This window comes from Stegostoma tigrinum, chromosome 12 (genome assembly GCF_030684315.1).
Source record: "Stegostoma tigrinum isolate sSteTig4 chromosome 12, sSteTig4.hap1, whole genome shotgun sequence".
Lineage (NCBI taxonomy): Eukaryota > Metazoa > Chordata > Chondrichthyes > Orectolobiformes > Stegostomatidae > Stegostoma > Stegostoma tigrinum.
The window spans coordinates 9,584,563-9,605,398 of NC_081365.1; the positions used below are offsets into that span (position 1 = coordinate 9,584,563).

The window sequence follows — 20,836 nt, forward strand, 5'->3', positions numbered from 1 at the left end:
GCCCTAAAGTCTATGAGGGAGAAATTATTTTGTTGTAAATTTGCCTCCAAATTTTCGAATTAAAACATATCAAGATTGAAATGCATGCTTTTTATGGGCAAATCATTAGTTAGGCAGAAGTTCAGGAATTTGCCCAGCTTATATTAATTTAACCAGACTGAAGGAGAGACGATTAGACAGCAATGGTCATTGAGAATTTCTCAAACACCAGAAGGGAAGTGAAAGCCTCCAGGAAGGATAATCCTTCTCAGGATCCCAACCAGCCTATGAGAAAGTGGTAAGAATCTGCTCCATTGCAGAACAGAATAGGTTCACCTATTGTCAAGGCTCTTGCAGATGAATCCTAGACATTGCCCTATTATGTGTCTGACTGCCAGTGCACAGTACAACTGTACCTCAGAGGTATCGATGGTTAATATCACTGTGTGTTGAATAACTAATCTCCAAAATCAAAACATGATGATCACTTATGCACAAAATCATTGTGTCAGGTCATCAATTGCCCATATCATTGCATTTTGGGCCAAGGCTACAATGTGTTTATTATCAATGCCCCATATCATTGTGTGTCAGGTCATGCATTTCCCAATGACAATATGTTTGGGGTGTCCATCAAAGCACCAAATTTCAAGCAGTATTGTGTCAAACAATTAATGTCTATTTTTACAATATTGGTTCATCATTGTCCAGTGTTAGACTATCACTGTCCTCTGTATTGATTATGAAATGTTGTACCATCTTATATTCTTATGCTGCTCCCCATCCAGAACCAATGGAAGGAAGAAGCTCTTACTCAGGCTCTGTTAGTGGTGTTGTTTCATTTGGTTCATTCGCTGAGCTCCCATCATGGTTTGTGATCGGTTCATCTTCTGTCCTCATCTCCACTATGGGCTCTTTCGAACCATCCTTCCTAAAAAAAGCAAAGTTATGATTAGCCGGTGTCTGACCCTAAAGGAGTGGCATCTTTTTTGCAAAGAAACTATTATTTCAATATTTCAATTGGGAATGATATAAATCTCATCAAATGCACCTTGTTATGACTGTTGGTGTAATTTCTATAAAGATGATGATGCATCAGTACTTAATATTAAAGATTGAAAAGATCGGGGATCTTTTCTAATTGTAAAGCAACTGAAGTGTGATCTCTTGGAAATCTAAGATTTTGTAATGAATTGGTCAGGTAGATATAGAGGTGATGTTTATAGTAGTAGTGGAGACTGAAGGAGCCATTAGTATAAGCTGGCCATTTATAAATCCAAGAAAGAATTCAGGAGAAACCTCTTTATTCAGAGAATGGGAGTGTTAGGAAAGCTATTATTACATGAGTAGATTGGGTAAATAGTGTAGATGAACATTAGAAGGAGGTAGGTAAATGCAAGGAAGAAGCGGAAAGATATGGTCATAGGGTTTAATAAGGAGGGACAGTATGGTGTTGGTGAGTAGCATAAATACTGGAATAAATCATTTGTCTGAATTTCTTATTTTGGTGCTCTCCACTCCATATAATTCTGTGCAAGGAAGAAAGCTTTTCCAAATACTTTTCTTTCATGTAGGCAGTGCACGTTTAACAAGTATAACAGACGACAAATTCAGGATATTTGTATTCCTCAAATGTCAAAGACTCAGGTTACAAGTGACAATCAGAGTACCTTGGAGAACTTTGTTGTGAAGAAGTGGAGTCTCTGAGAGCTTTGTTGACTGTATTGCCAATGTTTATGATTTTTGTTCTTTTTTGTGAGCATATTTACTCGTCTTATTTAACTTTGCTTACGTGGAACTTAGACCCACCAAATTGAGACAAATGGTGCCTGTTCCCATTTTAAACACCAAATAATACAACAAAGTGATTCCAAGACAGGTGAAACCTGGTTCGATTAAAAGTAGCTATCATTCTCTTCTCCACAACAATGAGACTTCTGTTTAACATTCAGAAGGCTGTTTACAGCAGCCACATGATTCTTGTTGTATGTTATACCTCGTAAGGAGGTATAACATACAACAAGGTTACGAGGCATCATCATCTTTATAGAAATTACACCAACAGTCATAACAAGGTGCATTTGATGAGATTTATATCATTCCCAATTAAACTTGCCTGTATATGCCTGCAGGCAGTCATTATTTGATTAGCTTTACTTACTTATCACAACAGAGATGGCAGTATCACTGAATACACAGATACCACCATATATTACACTCCCTCCCCCTCTAACAAAAACATTGTAAAGTACATAACATTCCAGAGTGCAATGAGACTGAAGCAACAAAACCAGAAAATTTAATAGGTTGGATTGCTTATTTACTCACCGTTATCACAATCAAAACATAATTGACTGCTAATTTCAGAGGTAATTTTGATATATTATTTTACCCTTATTTCATTTGACTTACCTGGTTTGTTATTCTGTCTGTCTGAGTTTATCCTTTCATCTCTGTTCTTTCAACTTGTGTAAATATGTCACATCTGGATTTTGACTTTGGCTGCCTGCTCAATTTAATGAATGGAACTGTGACATTGATTCATTTGTCTTAGTCAAAAACTCAGATGCACTGTGTCGCGCTGTGGGATGTTGTAATATTGGCAAACTTTCAGTTTCTTTCTGAGTTTCACTTGGAGGATTGTAAATGAAATTGAAACTGAAAGAGATTTTTCAATGTCTTTCTTTGCAATATTTCATTGTTTGATCAATGTGTATGACATTGACAGAGTCTCTCAACAATTATTACAAGTTATTCAGCTTGATTCTTTACATAACTTCAATCACACATATCCAGTTATTAACTTCTTTATGAACTCTCGAAGTTTCATGTCCGGTGTATTATAATTGTCCCTACTTTGCCTTGTTTTTCTCTTCCTTTGACATCGACATTAGATTTTAACAAACTAATCCCTGTTTTACGAATATTTTTGAACATTCTCTCATAGGGTGACAATTATTACAAACTGTGGGTTTTTTCAGTAAGACAACCCAATGTTCTCTAGTTGTGATGAATAGAAGCATGAAACTTGTTGCTGAGCTTATCATCGAAAAAGCACTTCTGTAAAAACCTCTTTACAAGCTGTATATTTCCTTCTACAGTACTATTTAGTTTGGATAATGTGTGTCTGTCTCTTCCTTGCTCAGAAATAGTTCAAACGCTTTTGGTGTAAACTGTGGTCTGTGATCTGAAATCATACAGTTTTTGTGTTTGACCACGGAAGAAGTGGCACCTCTTTGCATCACTTGGAGAAATTTAAGAACTGGAGTAGGCCATCCATCGTCTCTAGCATCTTCAACCATTAATTAAGATCATGGTGATTTTAGAACATAGAACATAGAACAGTACAGCACAGAACAGGCCCTTCAGCCCACAATGTTGTGCCGACCATTGATCCTCATGATTGCACCCTCAAATTTCTGTGACCATATGCATGACCAGCAGTCTCTTAAATGACTCCAATGACCTTGCTTCCACAACTGCTGCTGGCAACGCATTCCATGGTCTCACAACTCTCTGTGTAAAGAACCCGCTTCTGACATCCCCTCTATACTTTCCTCCAACCAGCTTAAAACTATGACCCCTCGTGCTAGCCATTTCTGCCCTGGGAAATAGTCTCTGGCTATCAACTCTATCTATGCCTCTCATTATCTTGTATACCTCAATGAGGTCCCCTCTCCTCCTCCTTTTCTCCAATGAAAAGAGACCGAGCTCAGTCAACCTCTCTTCATAAGATAAGCCCTCCAGTCCAGGCAGCATCCTGGTAAACCTCCTCTGAACCCTCTCCAAAGCATCCACATCTTTCCTATAATAGGGCGACCAGAACTGGACGCAGTATTCCAAGTGCGGTCTAACCAAAGTTTTATAGAGCTGCAACAAGATCTCACGACTCTTAAACTCAATCCCCCTGTTAATGAAAGCCAAAACACCATATGCTTTCTTAACAACCCTGTCCACTTGGGTGGCCATTTTCAGGGATCTATGTATCTGCACACCAAGATCCCTCTGTTCCTCCACACTGCCAAGAATCTTATCCTTAATCCTGTACTCAGCTTTCAAATTCGACCTTCCAAAATGCATCACCTCGCATTTATCCAGGTTGAACTCCATCTGCCACCTCTCAGCCCATCTCTGCATCCTGTCAATGTCCCGCTGCAGCCTACAACAGCCCTCTATACTGTCAATGACACCTCCGACCTTTGTGTCGTCTGCAGACTTGCTGACCCATCCTTCAATCCCCTCATCCAAGTCATTAATAAAAATTACAAACAGTAGAGCCCCAAGGACAGAGCCCTGTGGAACCCCACTCACCACTGACTTCCGGGCAGAATATTTTCCTTCTACTACACTCGCTGTCTTCTGTTGGCCAATTCTGTATCCAGGCAGCTAAGTTCCCCTGTATCCCATTCCTCCTGACCTTCTGAATGAGCCTACCATGGGGAACCTTATCAAATGCCTTATTTTATGGCCTAATCCTACAAATCTGCCTTTCACCTTATTCCTGAATAACTTTGTTGAACAAAACAATTATCTACTTCAGATTTACAATTACTAACTGATCTAGAATCAACTGCCATTTGTGGAAGAGAGCTCCAAACCTCTATCACCTCTTGTGTGCAGAAGTGCTTCTTGACATCTCTCCTGAACGGTCTGGCCCTAATTTTCGGACCATGCGTCTAGTTCTATAGCCGTCAAACAATGGAAATAGTTTATCTTCATCTACCCTGTTTTTTTCCTGTTAATATCTTGAAGGCATTGATTAGAGTACTCCTTGACTTTCTAAATTCTAGATCATACTTCACAACTTTTCAATAATGCTTCAATACTATTGTCCATGTTAGCATGCCAAAATTAGCTTCTCATTACTGTTTTTGTATGGACCATCTCTGAGTGGTCTTGGTAATGTTCCACTAACAAATCTCCCACTTATTTTTAGTTCATTTCTATGTGTGATATATTCCTGCAATTTTGTATATTGCAATCTTAAAGCCAGCCATTCAAAACGTAATTGAGCACTTTACTAAGCAGCACATCTTGTGAGTTTCTTCACTAGTTACCCTGACAAACACTGGCATATCATATATGTTGGTTATTCGCAGTTAACTCATCACAGGAAAACTCAAAAGGATATTGAATCTACATGATCTACAAACTTACAATGATGATTCTTGTAACAATTGTACATTTTGGTTCTTCTTGCACTGTGCTCTCTTAATTTTGCTAAAGAAGGCTTTTGTCAAGTAACTAGATATATCATGATACTCCAGCCTAACACGAGCTTGAACTTACAATGGAATACTGTTATTGAAGTAACGAGTCAGTTTCACATAATTTTGTGTAAAGGGACAAGGCTTATGAGACATCCTGTACTCTCCTTCTGAGATAACAGCCAGTTAAAAAAACAAAAATGTATCATCCCACAAGTCTGGGTTGGATTTCAGTCTCAGAGTTGAAGAATATGTGGCTCATTCAATAAACCATCCAATTCTAACTGTTCAGCTGCCAATCAAATTGTTAATGTAACTTCCCTCACTCGTTATGATCTTGCTCAGTTATGTACTAACCTCAACAGAGCATGCAGAATCTAGGCGAGATGCTCATGGCCAACTGTTTGCCTCTGGATAGTAAGCAGCAGATGGAAGGTTAGCTAAGCATCAGCACAGAGTTGAGGCTCAGGTTCTGGCTGGTGCCATATTCCAGTGGATCTGCCAACAGGAGAGCAAATCCTCTATCTGTAACACTGTGAGCCTGACTCACTAGGTTAATTACGGACTTGGGGTTAGGTTGGTTACAGGAGACAAAGCAAATTCAGGCTCAAACATGCATTTTCATGATTGCCTCATCAAATGCAGTAATGCACTTTTGCACATTTTTAATTCAATACTTGAGGTTTTGATCCTTTGGGTTCATTATGTATTACATTGATTTTACAGCATTGAATCAGACCAGTCAGTTAGATCAGTGCATATCAATATTTAATTCCAGACAAGTCTGCTCCCACACTTTATCCTTTTGCCCAGTTAGTATAGCCTCATCTTTTTGCCAATGCGTGTTTGAATAGCTTCCACACTTTCCTGAAATCTTCACCCTTCCACTGTTCAGGTTGAGGTGGCACACTCCATAAATGTTAGATTTTTAAATATATTCATTTATGGGATGTAGACTGTGCTGTAAAGGCCAATATTTGGTGCCCATCACCAATTGTGTTTATAATGAGTATCTTGTCACTCTGTTTCAGAGGACAGCTATGATTCAACTACATTGCTGTGTCTTGAGTCTCATGTAGTCCAGACTAGGCAACGGTGGCAGGGCCTGAGTGAACAGGATGGAATTTAATCATAATCAATGATGGTTTCATAAAACCATAACTGATACTATCATTCAATTCTAGATATAACACAGTATGGAGCTAGAGAAGCATAGTAGGGCAGGCAGCATCAGAGGAGCAGGAAAGTTGATGTTTTGCGTTGGGACTCTTCTTCAGAAATGGCAAGTTTCCTGCTCCCCTGATGCTGCCTGGCCTGCTGTGCTTCTCCAGCTCCATACTGTGTTATCTCAGACTCCAGCATCTGCTGTTCTTGCTATCTCTGAGTAGCTTTCAATTCTAGTATGATTCAGTTTAAATTGGCTTCCCTTTGAAAATATGTCCTAGAACATTTGTCTCAGCCTCTGGTTTTCTGGTCTAGTGACAGTACCATTTTGTCACTGCTTTCTTCATTGGAATAGTAAGGTATAGCAACGCTGAATTTTTCTCTCAAATCTACTATCAAAGAGTTCCATTAGGAGATGCATGAGATTGAATTTGTGCCACCACCTCCCTTTATGCATTAGAGCCGCAGAGTCCAGGATCCTCAGCGTTTAGTAGTATTTGCCCTCTGTAAATGGATATCTTGCTGCTGCCCAGAAAGAGGGATCCTGGATAATTGATGTTGATGTACCATGCAGCCAGTTGGGATTCCCTCTTCTTAGAGATTCTCTGACTTTTGAAGCAATCTCGAAAAACAAACTGTTAGCCCTCAAGTTGACTCGAAATGCAGGTGTCTGATCATAAACAAAGGTCAGTGAGCAAATTAGCACAGTGAAATGATCTATGTGTCAGTTTTCTGGCATGGCATTTAAATCTATGTGTGCAGGAATTACCAGCTAGAACCTACCTTGACACTCTACTCGGTCTTTGTTATTTCACACAGACAACCATTTCAGTGACAGTTATACAGCACCTTGAACAGACTAATACATCCCCAGGCATACTACTGCAGTGCAATCAATCCAGAATCAACACATGGCCGAAGAAACAGATGTGAGGCTAAATGATCAAACATCTGATTAAAGAGTAGATCTTCAGCCGCATCTGAAGGGGGTAGAGGGAGATGCAGAGACAAAAAGGTTTGCAGAGGGTATTCCAGTGCTGAAGGTAAGGTCAATGGTGCTGAGGCAAAAAAAAACAGAAGATGCACAACAGGTCACAGTTTCAGGGAAATAGGGACTTTAAAAAGTTGGTGCATTACAGCGATAGAGAGCTTTAACTAACAAAACAAATATTTCTGTCTATTATTTCGAACCCTCCAGCTACATAAAAGTGGAACAGAGAAAGTTTTTCATTCCATCAAAACTATCTTTTCATAAACTGTATATATCACCAAATCCGGGCAACTCTTTTACCCTCTGCAGCAAAAATCCAGCCTACCCTTTAATAGATTCAATATCTATTTCATTCTACAATAGATATTTGTTCCAAATGTTAACAAAAGAACTGAATTCCAAAGGTGAGATGAGAATGTCTCCCATAACGTCAAGACAGCATTTGGCCAAGTGTGACAACATAAAGCCCTATAACATTAAAATGAATCTGAATCAGGGGAAGCATCTTTGGTGGTTGGAATCATACCTGGCACATAGGAAGATGGTTGTGGTCATTGGAGGTCAGTCATCTCAGTGCCGTAATGGCTTCCTGCCTGGCTTGGGGGGCTGACCTGCCTGGCATAGTGGCCTCCCTATCATTGTAGTGGCCTCCCAGGGCAGTGCCCTCAGCCCAACATGGCAGTATGAAACAATCTTCCAGCCTCATGATCCTCAAGGTGGAGCCTGGTACGGTCTGGAGCCAGGCCTCAGTGAGGGCTGGAAGCTTGGTGCCAGTGTGGTCTGGGATTGAAGACTGTGGTTCTGAACTTCTATTTCAGCAATGCTGGACAAGATCTTGTAACTAAGGAACCTATACCAAGGTACCTTTGTACCTAAGTAGTGTTGTAAGTGACAATGTATAAACTCTTCATGGCGCTCATTGAGTATATGTGACAATAATTCAAATTCAGCTCCTGGACAAGTCTGCAGGAGTTCTTTGGGGTAGGATCATAGGGCTACTTCATCAATAACCTTCTCTCCATCATAAGGTCAGAATTGGGGATGGTCATCAATTATTGCACAGTTGTTCATACTATTCTCAGAAAATGAAATAGCCAATTGCTACATATAACAAAACTAAAGCTACTTCTATTAGGTGGGCAAGTAAGATTTGCACTACACAAGTGTCAGGCATTTACCCTCTCCAGCAAGAGAGAATCAAATCATCTCCTTGACTTCAATGGAATACAGTCACTGAATTCCCCATGTCAACATCCTCGGGGTTTCCCAGGACCAGAATATGAATTTTATGGCTGAAGAACTAATCAGGAGCTAGGAATCCTGCAGTGAGTAACTCACCTCTTGACTCCCCAGAATCCACTATCCACAAGGCACAAGGCAGAAGTTTGATGGAATACTCCCCATTTGCTTGGATGGGTGCAACTCCAACAACACTCGGGATGTTTTACACCATCCAGGGCAAAAAAAGCCCACTGTTGTGCCACTTTTTAAATGTACCTCGTGTGCCTTAGCATGGTCAGTGTCACGTATTACTTTGTATGCCTTGAGGAGCTTCTTGGATTATTTTAAGATGTTCAGGGGGTGTAAAAGTGTAATTTGTCACTGTTGTTACAATGGTTGGAATTGTCCTATCAGGAAATTATGAAGTTCCCTTGTCAGAAACCCAAAGAATTGTATCATCATCACAAACTGTAGTGGGGACAATCGCTCTTTGCATCTTAGATAGAAGGAGGGACAGGTAATGTTGAAGAAATTGGGATGCTGCAGAAGGACTTGAGCAGGCAAGGAGAATGGCAAATAAGTGTCAGATGGAATACAATGTGGGAAATTGTGAGTTTGTGGAATTTGGAAGGAAAAAAAACATAGGCTATTTTCTAAGTTTGGAAAGGCTTTGGAAACCTGAAACACAAAGGGTTTTGAAAATCCTAGTTCAGTATGCTCTGATACATATAGTTAACATGCAGATTCAGTTGGCAGTTAAGAAGGCAAGTGCAATGTTAGTATTCATTTCAAGAGGGGATATACAAGAGTAGAGATGTACTGCTGAGGTTGCATAAGGCTTGGGTCAGACCGCATTTGGAATATTGTAAGCAATTTTGGGCCCCATATCTAAGGAAGGATATGTTGGCCTTGGAAAGATCCAAAGGACTTTACAAGAATGATCCTAAGGATGAAGGGCATGTCATATGAAGAGAAGCTGAGAACCCTGGATGTGTGCTCACTGTAGTTTATGATTGAGAGAAATTTGAAGAATACTGAGAGGCCTAGGTAGACTAGATGTGGAAAAGGTGTTTTCCCGAGTAAATGAGACTAGGACCCGAGGGCACAGCCTCAGCATGAAGGAACAACCCTTTAGAACTGACATGAGGAGATGTTTCTTCAGCCAGAGGGTGGTGACTCTGTGGAATTCATTGCTGCCAAAGGCTGTGAATCACAGAGTCAGCGAGTCATATGGCTTAGGAATTGGCCCTTAAGCCCATCATATCTATGCTAACCAACAAACACCAATCTACATTTGCATTTGGTTCATAAGCTATGTCCTGGATTTTTAAAATTCAGATGCTACTTAAATGCTGTGAGAAAGCCTGCCTTCACCAGCCTCTCAGGCAGTAAGTTTCATATTTTTATCACTCACTGGGTGAAAATAAATTCTCTCAGATCTGCTATAAACCCCTTGCTCCTGACCATAAACTTATGCACACTGGTTTTGGACATGGTCTGCTATGGGGAAAGGATTCTCACAAACTATCCTGTCTCATAGTTTTGTATACTTCAATCAGATACCCCCTCAGGCTCCTCTGTTCCAAGAAAAACAAACTCAGCCCATCCAGTCTCTCCTTATAATTGACACTTTTCATCCCAGGCAACGTCCTGGTGAAGCTCCTCTGCAGCCTTTCCACTACAGTCATGTCCTTCCGATCGCGAGCAGAATTGCATATGGTGCTCCATCTGTGGCCTAACCAATGTTTTAAGAAGTTGTAGCAAATCTTCCTTGCTCCGAGATGCGTGCCCTGGCTAATGAAGAGTAGCATCCCATCCCATCACTACCCTGTCTACCTTTGTTGCACCTTTATCTGAAGAAGGGTTATTGGACCTGAAACATTAACTCTGATTTATTTCAACAGATGCTGCTAGGCCTGCTGAGTTTTTCTAGAAATTTCTGTTTTTATTTCTGATTTCCAGCATCTACAGTACTTTTGTTTTCCACATAGGCGACATTAGCTGTGCTATCCTCTATCAATATATTTCATTAGCTTTCAAAATTGTCGATTAAATTAGTCAGATAGGATCTCCCTCCAATAACTCCTGATTAATCCCTGCCTTTCTAAGAATTGATTAACGCTGTCTCTCAGAACCTTTTTCCGAATATTTCCCTTGCACAGATATCAGACTAATTAATCTGTAATTACCTGGTTTATCCCCATGCCCTTCTTGAATGAATTAATCACATTAACTATCCTCCAGTCATCTGGCACTTTACCTGTTGGCAGTGAAATGTTAAATATCTCTGGCAGGGCCCTAGCAATCTCCTCCCTTGCCTCCCACAACATCTTGGGGTCCATTTCATCAGACCCCAGGAGTTTTTGTACCTTTATGCCTGCTTAAACATCTAAAACCTCCACCTTATTTATCTTCATGTGTTCTAGAATCTTACCATTCTATCTGAAATCCCCAGCTACAATATCTGTGGATACAGATGAGATGTATCCGTTGGCTCTACACACATGTCTCTAATACCCTCTTTCCCTGGTAATCCTCTTACCCTTAATATGCACTTAAAAAGCCTTGGAGTTTCCCATGATTCCACCTGTGAAAGATAATTTATTGCCCACTTTACCTCCCTAATTTCTCTCTGCATCTGAAAGGCCTCTCCTATTTTTAATGGAGGGATTGATCAGGGATTGTTGGCATGGAATTATTACAGGGAGATCCTGTCTGATGAATTTAATTGAGATTTTTGAAAGCTGACTAAATGTATTGATGACGATAGTGCAGCCAATGTGGTTTATGCAGAAAACAAAGGAACTGTGAATGCTGGAAATCGGAAACAAAACAGAAATTGCTGTAAATATCAGAGGTCCGGCAGCATCTGTGGAGATAAATCAGAGTTAATGGACCTGCCTTATGCTTCATTTTATTTCTTTATCAAACTCTCAATATTCCTACACTTCCAGGGTTTCCTGTACTTGTTACCCTTGAGCTTCATCCTTAAAGGAACACAATGGCCCTGAATGCTTCCTATGCTACTTTAAAAAAAACTCCCTCTTTCCAAATGTAGACTTACTTGCAAGTAGCTGCTTCTAGTCTATGCTCCCTAAATGGTGGCACAGTGGCTCAGTGGTTAGCCCTGCTGCCTCACTGTTCCAGGGACTCAGGTTCGATTCCAGCCTCAGGTGATTATCTGTGTGGAGTTTGCACATTCTCCGCATGTCTGCATGGCTTTCCTCCGGGTGCTCCAGTTTCCTCCCACAGTCCACAGATGTGCAGGCTAGGGTGGATTGGCAATGCTAAATAGTGTTCAGAGATGTGTAGCTTAGTTGGGCTATAAGGGAACAGGTCTGGGTGGGATGCTCTGAGGTTCGGTGTGGACTTGTTGGGCTGAAGTGGCTGCTTCCACACTGTAGGGATTCTATAAATCCTTTCAAATAATACTGAAATCAGCCTTCCTCCAATTTATGCACTTAACTTCTGCACTGTCCTTATCATTTTCCTTAAAGACTTCGAAACTTACAGAGTTATGGCCACTGTCCCCAAACTATTTGCCCACTGACACTTCAACCACTTGACTGGCGTAATTTCCGAGGATTACATCTAGCACTGCCCCTTCTCTAGTAGAATACTCAATGTACTGGCACAACATTTTTTAGTGCGAGCAGCAGCGGAGATAAGATGGACCCGGAAGTCTGCAGCTAAGGTAAAGCAGTTTATGTTTAAAATTACTTACCGGTAGCGGGCAGCGGTGTTTTTCCTCTTTCAGAGAAGGAGCGGGAGCAGCAGAGGAATTGACGAGGACCAGAGGGGCAGCCGGGAAGGAAAGCAGTGACCATATATATCAGCAAGGCGGCTACCTGGTGCTATGATGTTGTGGCCATAACAGAGACATGGGTTTCTCAGGGGCAGGAATGGTTGCTGGATCTTCCAGGGTTTAGAACATTTAAAAAGAATAGGGAGGGGGGGGAAAAAGAGGAGGGGGTGTAGCACTACTAATCAGAGAGGGTATCACAGCTACTGAAGCTTCCATTGTCGAGGAAGATCTGCCTACTGAGTCAGTATGGGTGGAAATTAGGAACAGCAAGGGAGTAGTCACCTCGTTAGGGGTTTACTACAGGCCCCCCAATAGCCGCAGGGAGATTGAAGAAAGCATAGGTCGGCAGATTTTGGAAAAGTGTGGACACAGTAGGGTTGTTGTAATGGGTGACTTTAACTTTCCTAATATTGATTGGAACCTCCTTCGAGCAGAAGATTTGAATGGAGCTGTTTTTGTAAGGTGTGTTCAGGAGGGTTTCCTAACTCAGTACGTTGACAGGCCGATGAGGGGAGAGGCCGTTCTAGACTTGGTGCTCGGAAACGAGCCGGGGCAGGTATCAGATCTTGTGGTGGGAGAGCATTTTGGTGATAGTGACCATAACTGCCTCACATTCTACATAGCTATGGAGAAGGAGAGGATTAGGCAGAATGGGAGGATATTTAATTGGGGAAGAGGAAACTATGACGCGATTAGACACGAGTTAGGAAGCATGGACTGGGAGCAATTGTTCCATGGTAAGGGAACTGTAGACATGTGGAGACTGTTTAAGGAACAGTTGTTGCGAGTGATGAGTAAATATGTCCCTCTGAGACAGGCATGAAGGGGTAAGATAAAGGAACCTTGGAAGACAAGAACGGTGGAGCTTCTCGTCAAAAGGAAGAAGGTAGCTTACATAAGGTGGAGGAAGCTAGGGTCAAGTTCAGCTAGAGAGGATTACATACAGGCAAGGAAGGAGCTCAAAAATGGTCTGAGGAGAGCCAGGAGGGGGCACGAGAAAGGCTTGGCAGAAGGAATCAGGGAAAACACAAAGGTATTTTACACTTACGTGAGGAATAAGAGAATGGTCAAAGAAAGAGTAGGGCCGATCAGGGATAGCATAGGGAACTTGTGTGTGGAGTCTGAGGAGGTAGGGGAAGCCCTAAATGAGTTTTTTGCTTCTGTCTTTACGAAAGAAACGAACTTTGTAGTGAATGAAACCTTTGAAGAGCAGGTGTGCATGCTGGAATGGATAGAGATAGAGGAAGCTGATGTGCTGAAAATTTTGTCAAACATTAAGATTGACAAGTCGCCAGGCCCGGACCAGATTTGTACTCAGCTGCTTTGGGAAGCGAAAAATGCAATTGCTTCGCCACTTGCGAAGATCTTTGGATCCTCGCTCTCCACTGGAGTCGTACCTGAGGACTGGAGAAAGGCAAGTGTAATTCCTCTCTTCAAGAAAGGAAATAGGGAAATCCCCAGCAATTACAGACCAGTAAGTCTCACGTCTGTTGTCTGCAAGGTGTTAGAAAGGATTCTGAGAGATAGGATTTATGACCATCTGGAAGAGCATGGCTTGATCAAATACAGTCAACATGGCTTTGTGAGGGGTACGTCATGCCTCACAAACCTTATCGAGTTTTTTGAGGATGTGACTAGAAAAGTTGATGAGGGTCGAGCTGTGGATGTGGTGTATATGGACTTCAGTAAGGCATTTGATAAGGTTCCCCATGGTAGGCTCATTCAGAAGGTCAGGAGGAATGGGATACAAGGGAACTTAGCTGCTTGGATACAGAATTGGCTGGCCAACAGAAGACAGCGAGTGGTAGTAGAAGGAAAATATTCTGCCTGGAAGTCAGTGGTGAGTGGGGTTCCACAGGGCTCTGTCCTTGGGCCTCTACTGTTTGTAATTTTTATTAATGACTTGGATGAGGGGATTGAAGGATGGGTCAGCAAGTTTGCAGACGACACAAAGGTCGGAGGTGTCGTTGACAGTATAGAGGGCTGTTGTAGGCTGCAGCGGGACATTGACAGGATGCAGAGATGGGCTGAGAGGTGGCAGATGGAGTTCAACCTGGATAAATGCGAGGTGATGCATTTTAGAATGTCGAATTTGAAAGCTGAGTACAGGATTAAGGATAAGATTCTTGGCAGTGTGGAGGAACAGAGGGATCTTGGTGTGCAGATACATAGATCCCTTAAAATGGCTACTCAAGTGGACAGGGTTGTTAAGAAAGCATATGGTGTTTTGGCTTTCATTAACAGGGGGATTGAGTTTAAGAGTCGTGAGATCTTGTTGCAGCTCTATAAAGCTTTGGTTAGACCGCACTTGGAATACTGCGTCCAGTTCTGGTCGCCCTATTATAGGAAAGATGTGGATGCTTTGGAGAGGGTTCAGAGGAGGTTTACCAGGATGCTGCCTGAACTGGAGGGCTTATCTTATGAAGAGAGGTTGACTGAGCTCGGTCTCTTTTCATTGGAGAAAAGGAGGAGGAGAGGGGACCTCATTGAGGTATACAAGATAATGAGAGGCATAGATAGAGTCGATAGCCAGAGACTATTTCCCAGGGCAGAAATGGCTAGCACGAGAGGTCATAGTATTAAGCTGATTGGAGGAAAGTATAGAGGGGATGTCAGAGGTGGGTTCTTTACACAGAGAGTTGTGAGAGCATGGAATGCGTTGCCAGCAGCAGTTGTAGAAGCAAGGTCATTGGGGTCATTTAAGAGACTGCTGGACATGCATATGGTCACAGAAATTTGAGGGTGCATACATGAGGATCAATGGTCGGCACAACATTGTGGGCTGAAGGGCCTGTTCTGTGCTGTACTGTTCTATGTTCTATGTCCTATGTTCTAACATGCTCTCCTGGGTACATTATAATAATCCCACCCCGAATATTCTTTTGACATGAATGTGATCCCAGTTAATGTCAGCAAAGTCATAATACTCTAAAATTATAACCCTGTTTCTCTCATTTTTCTGTGATTTACTTACATATCTGCACCTCTATCTACCTCTGATTGTTGGGAGGTTTGTTTTATAATCTCAGCAAAGTAATGGCCTCTTTTTTATTGCTGAAGCGGCTGGGTCATTGAGTGCATTTAATTCAGAGATGGATATGTTTGTGATTGGTAAGCAGAACAGATGTTATGGCAGAAATGCTGGAGGATGGGATTGAGAAATGATCAAATGGCAGAGCAATCTTGATGGGCTGAATGACCTAATTCTGCTCCTATATCTTGAGGGCTTGTCTAAGATTTCATAAGTACTTTACAACCACTTCAGCCCAGAAATTCTAATGATCAGAGAGGAGTCTTTGGAACTGTGGAATCTGGAGCTGCGAGTTGGGACAATGCTGAATTGTACTATGCTGCTGGTTTTGCCGGAATCGTATGGAAAACTGGAATTTCTAAAAAGCAAATCCTCTGCTTTTGGAAAGAGTAAATTAAGAGGGAGATTTTGGGGTATTCAGATTCACTTAAACCAGGAAGGTTTGCATGAAGACCCTTTCACAGGAGCTATCCAATTTGCCCTCTGAGCTGCTGGGAATTTAAATCACAGAACACAGTTTACTGACTGCTGCAAAGGGCCCTGTCTCTCTAGCCCTGGATTCGAGGATTTCTGGAGAGCTTCGTACCAAGATCTCATTGTCTGGGAATTCTCAGCATGGAAGCTGTCTGAACACTAACTTCCCCTGCAACCGCAGGAAGTGCTACACTTGCCCCCACGCCTCCTCCCTCACCCCCATCCCAGGTGCCAAGATGACTTTCCATATTAAGCCTAGGTTCACCTGCACATCTGCCAATGTGGTATACTGTATCCATTGTAGCCAGTGTGGCTTCCTCTACATTGGGGAAACCAAGCGGAGGCTTGGGGACCGCTTTGCAGAACACCTCCGCTCGGTTCGCAATAAACAACTGCACCTCCCAGTCACGAACCATTTCAACTCCCCTCCCATTCTTTAGATGACATGTCCATTATGGGCCTCCTGCACTGCCACAATGATGCCACCCGAAGGTTGCAGGAACAGCAACTCATATTCCGCTTGGGAACCCTGCAGCCCAATGGTATCAATGTGGACTTCAGCAGCTTCAAAATCTCCCCTTCCCCCACCGCATTCCAAAACCAGCCCAGTTCTTCCCCTCCCCCCACTGCATCACAAAACCAGCCCAGCCTGTCTCTGCCTCCCTAACCTGTTCTTCCTCTCACCCATCCCTTCCTCCCACCCCAAGCCGCACCTCCATTTCCTACCTACTAACCTCATCCCACCTCCTTGACCTGTCCATCTTCCCTGGACTGACCTATCCCCTCCCTACCTCCCCACCTATACTCTCCTCTCCACCTATCTTCTTTTCTCTCCATCTTTGGTCTGCCTCTCCCTCTCTCCCTATTTATTCCAGAACCCTCATCCCATCCCCCTCTCTGATGAAGGGTCTAGGCCCGAAACGTCAGCTTTTGTGCTCCTAAGATGCTGCTTGGCCTGCTGTGTTCATCCAGCTTCACACTTAATTATCTTGGATTCTCCAGCATCTGCAGTTCCCATTATCTCTGAACACTAACTGGGTATGTTTTATTCGGATCAGAGGCTAAAATAGGGTTTCAGACTCCAATCAAGCTACCTGGGCTGAAAGCTATATCCAATCCCTATATCATTTGCAAAACTTCAATCTGAACTTACTCTGAAGCTGCATTTCTCTGAAAGGGTTAAATCAAATGGGCCATCCTTCATGTATAATGTCTTGTAGCTTTCTGGTTACCACTACCTCCCTGTTCCTCGCTGAATCTGCAATATATTTCTCTGTTTACCGGCCAAAACCACGGCCATTACTATGGGTCTGCCATTCCAGAATGTTACAAAATCAGTGGTTATTAGCCTAAATTCTTCAAACAGTTCTTAATTCTTAACAACAAACAACTCAAACCCTAATTTGTTTTCCCCAAACTGTTTGTGCATCTTTAGTGAATGATTAGTTTCTCTTCTGCAATATTTAATTGGCACTTGGGTTTATATGGACATTGATGTCTCATTTCCTTAGCTGCCTGAGGGAGAAGGGGCATTGTTGTGCCTTCTTGACCAACACATCTATGTGGAAAGTGCAGAACATGTTGTCAGTTATCATCACTCTTAGGAACTCGATGCTCTCAAGCTCCATGCCGTTGATGTAGATGGGCATGGTTTTCCTCCATTTTTTCAGAAGTCAATGGTCAGTTCTTTAGTTTTGCCGACAGTGAGAGGGAGGACGTTATCCTTGCACCATCTCACCAAGCTTCCATCTCCTCTTTGTATCCTCACTCATCATTGTTTGATACCTGTCTTATCATGGTGGAGTCATCAGCACATTTATACGTGGTGCTCATTCAACAATAGATTGACAATCAATCAGACAAATCAAAACAAATTTCTGAGGGCAGTTAAGCTTCTGAGGACACTTTGCTGCATATCTGGAGTCAAACGGAAGCCAGATCAGGTAGGGGCAGCAGATAGGGATGGTATGGTGGCTCAGTGGTTAACATGAGTGCCTCACAGTGCCATGGCCCGGGTTCAACTCCACCCTCGGGTGACTGTGTGGAGTTTGCACATTCTCCCCGTGTTTGTGAGAGAGATAGTGGGAACTGCAGATGCTGGAGAATTCCAAGACAATAAAGTGAGGGGCTGGATGAACACAGCAGGCCAAGCAGCATCTCAGGAGCACAAAAGCTGACGTTTCGGGCCTAGACCCTTCATCAGAGAGGGGGATGGGGTGAGGGTTCTGGAATAAATAGGGAGAGAGGGGGAGGCGGACCGAAGATGGAGAGTCAATGGGAGAGAGATTCCCTGAGGTTGGTCCGGAGGGAGGAGGGTAACTTCTTCAGGTTAGGCATCCCTGGAAGAGGCTTCGCAGTGAGGTTAAAATAGTATCAGCGTGTCTGTGATTGTTTCCTCTGGGTGCTCCTGCCCCACGGCCCAAACGAATGCAGTTTGTCCACATTGAAGTCCACATTGATACCATTGGGCTGCAGGATTCCTAACCCTTTCAGAGAAATGCAGCTTCAGAGTAAGTTCAGATTGAAGTTTTGCAAATGATATAGGGATTGGATATAGCTTTCAGCCCAGGTAGCCTGATTGGAGTCTGAAACCCTATTTTAGCCTCTGATCCGAAATGCAGTTTGGTTGGATTTGTCCAGGCTACATTACCCATAGCGTCCAAGGATGTGTAGGCGAGGTGGGTTAAGCATTGAAAATGTGGGGCTATGGGGATAGGGTGAGAGTGGTGGGATTATCATTGGAACAATGATGTGAACTTGATGGACTGAGTGGCCTGTTTCCACACTGTAGGGATTTGAAGATTAGCCTCTCTAAAGGACCTAAGTGAACCAGATGGAGTTTTAGAGTCAATGATTACTTTTTGAATTTAGTTGCAGATATGACTGAATTCAAATTTCAACATCTGTCGCATTGGGGTTTGAACAAAACATCCCCAGAATATTAACGTTGTGATCTGGATACTCAATCAGTGGCATTACCATGACACTATTGTCTTTTTGTAACACTAATCAAATCGTTCTTCCGTACCTCATGTTGAGGGTCAAATTTAATGTCAAGCCAACATCTGTAGAATCATATTCTCTGCATTGTCTGGGAAGGTCAGTGAGGAGAAAATGGCAAATGAACAACATTTAAGGTTTCTCTCCACATACTTGAGATATAAAGAAAAGGGTATCCTGGATCAGGGCCTCACTCGCTGTCCACTGGAGCTGAGCTGTGTACAAAGCCTTACTGTCTTCCTTCAAAAGATCAATGGAACATTCAGGCATTCAAATGTTACTTTAATACTAAAGAATGCCGGGGAGGAATTAAGTACCATCACCGTTACTAGGGAAGTAATAGTGAACAAACAAATTATGCTAAAGGTAGATAAGTCCCCTGGCCCTCATGGCTTGCATCTTAGGGTGTTAAAAGGTGTAGCTACAGAAATAGTAAGTGCATTGGTTGTGGCCTTCTAAAAATCATTGGATTCTGGAGAGGATTGGAAAACTGCTAATGTGGCACCCCCATTCATGAAAGATGGGAAGCAAAAAGTGGGCAACTTAGATCAATTAGCCTACCATGCATTGGAAAAGTATTGGTATCAATTATTACAGATAAATGCAGAACATTTGGAAAATCATATTGTACGTTCATACAGAACAGAAACAGGCCCTTCAGTCTGACCTGTCCATGCCAAACATAATCCAAAACTAAACTAATCCCACCTGCCTGCTCCTGACCTATATCCCTCCAAATCTTTCCTATTCAAGTGCTTATCCGAGTGTCTTTTAAACATCGTATATGTACCCGCATCCATCATTTCCTGAGGAAGATCATTCCACACACAAACCACCCTTTTTATAAAATAATTGCCTTTCATATATTTTTATAATCTATCTCCTCTCATCTTAAAATTTACCATTTAGTCTTGAAATCCCTCATCCTATGGAAAGTCCAAATACCATCAATTCTATCCATGCCTCTCTTTATTTTTTACATCTTCTATCAGGTGGTCTCTCAACCTTTTATTCTCCAGTGAGAAAGATCCCAGTCTATCCTATCTTTCTTTATAATTCAAATGTTCCATTCCTGGCAACATCCTGGTAAACCTCATCTGAACCCTCTGCAGCTTCATAATATCCTTCCTATAACTGGGTGACTAGAACTGGACACTGTATTCCAGAAAAGGCCTCCCCAATGTCATGTACAACCTCAACATGGCTTCCCAACTCCTATACTCAAAGGACTGAGCAATGAAGGCAAGCGTGCTAAATGCCTTTTTAACCATTCTGTTTACATGTGATGCAAACTTCAAAGAATTATGTACCTGCACCCTGGTCCCTCTGTTCTACAACACTACCCCAGCCCCTACCATTAATCATATAAGCCCTACATTTGTTTGTTGTACCAAATGCAATACTTTACATTTATTCAGATTGAACTCCATTTGCCATTTTCATCCCTTTGAACCATTTGATCAAGATCCCTCTGTAATCTTAGAAAACTTTCTCCACTATGCCACCAATTTTTGTGTTATCTGCAAATTTCTGAACATGCCTTCTAGGTTCTAATCCTAAATGACAAACAAACGAGGACCCAGAATTGATCCCTGTGGAACACTCCAGTCCGAAAAACAATCCTCCACCACCACCCTCCGTCTCCTGCCATTACACCAAATATGTTTCCAATTAGCAAGCTCACCCTGAATCCCATGTGACCTAACTTTTACTGAATAATCTACCATGTGAAATCTTGCCAAAGGCTTTACTAAAATCCAAATAAACAATGTCGACCATACTGCTATCATCAACCTTTATGGTAATTTTCTAAAAAAAACCCAATCGAGTTTTGAGACATGATTTTCATCACACAAAACCATGCTGGCTATCCCTGATCAATTTCTGCCTCTCTAAATGTCCATAAATCTTATCTTTTATAATCACCTTCCACAATTTACCCTCAACCAAAGTCAGACTCACAG

General features: G+C 42.2%; 1 protein-coding gene across 3 annotated transcripts in view; it reads right to left on the minus strand.

Moving 5' to 3' along the window:
* Nucleotides 1-20,836, minus strand: part of LOC125457009 (neural cell adhesion molecule 2-like) — a 1,449,549-nt gene that overhangs the window by 16,333 nt on the left and 1,412,380 nt on the right. For all 3 annotated transcript variants that reach the window (XM_048540683.2, XM_059650141.1, XM_048540685.2), the window contains one exon: nt 794-910. In XM_048540683.2, the coding sequence (XP_048396640.2) occupies nt 794-910 (117 nt within the window). The remainder of the gene's footprint in view (nt 1-793; nt 911-20,836) is intronic.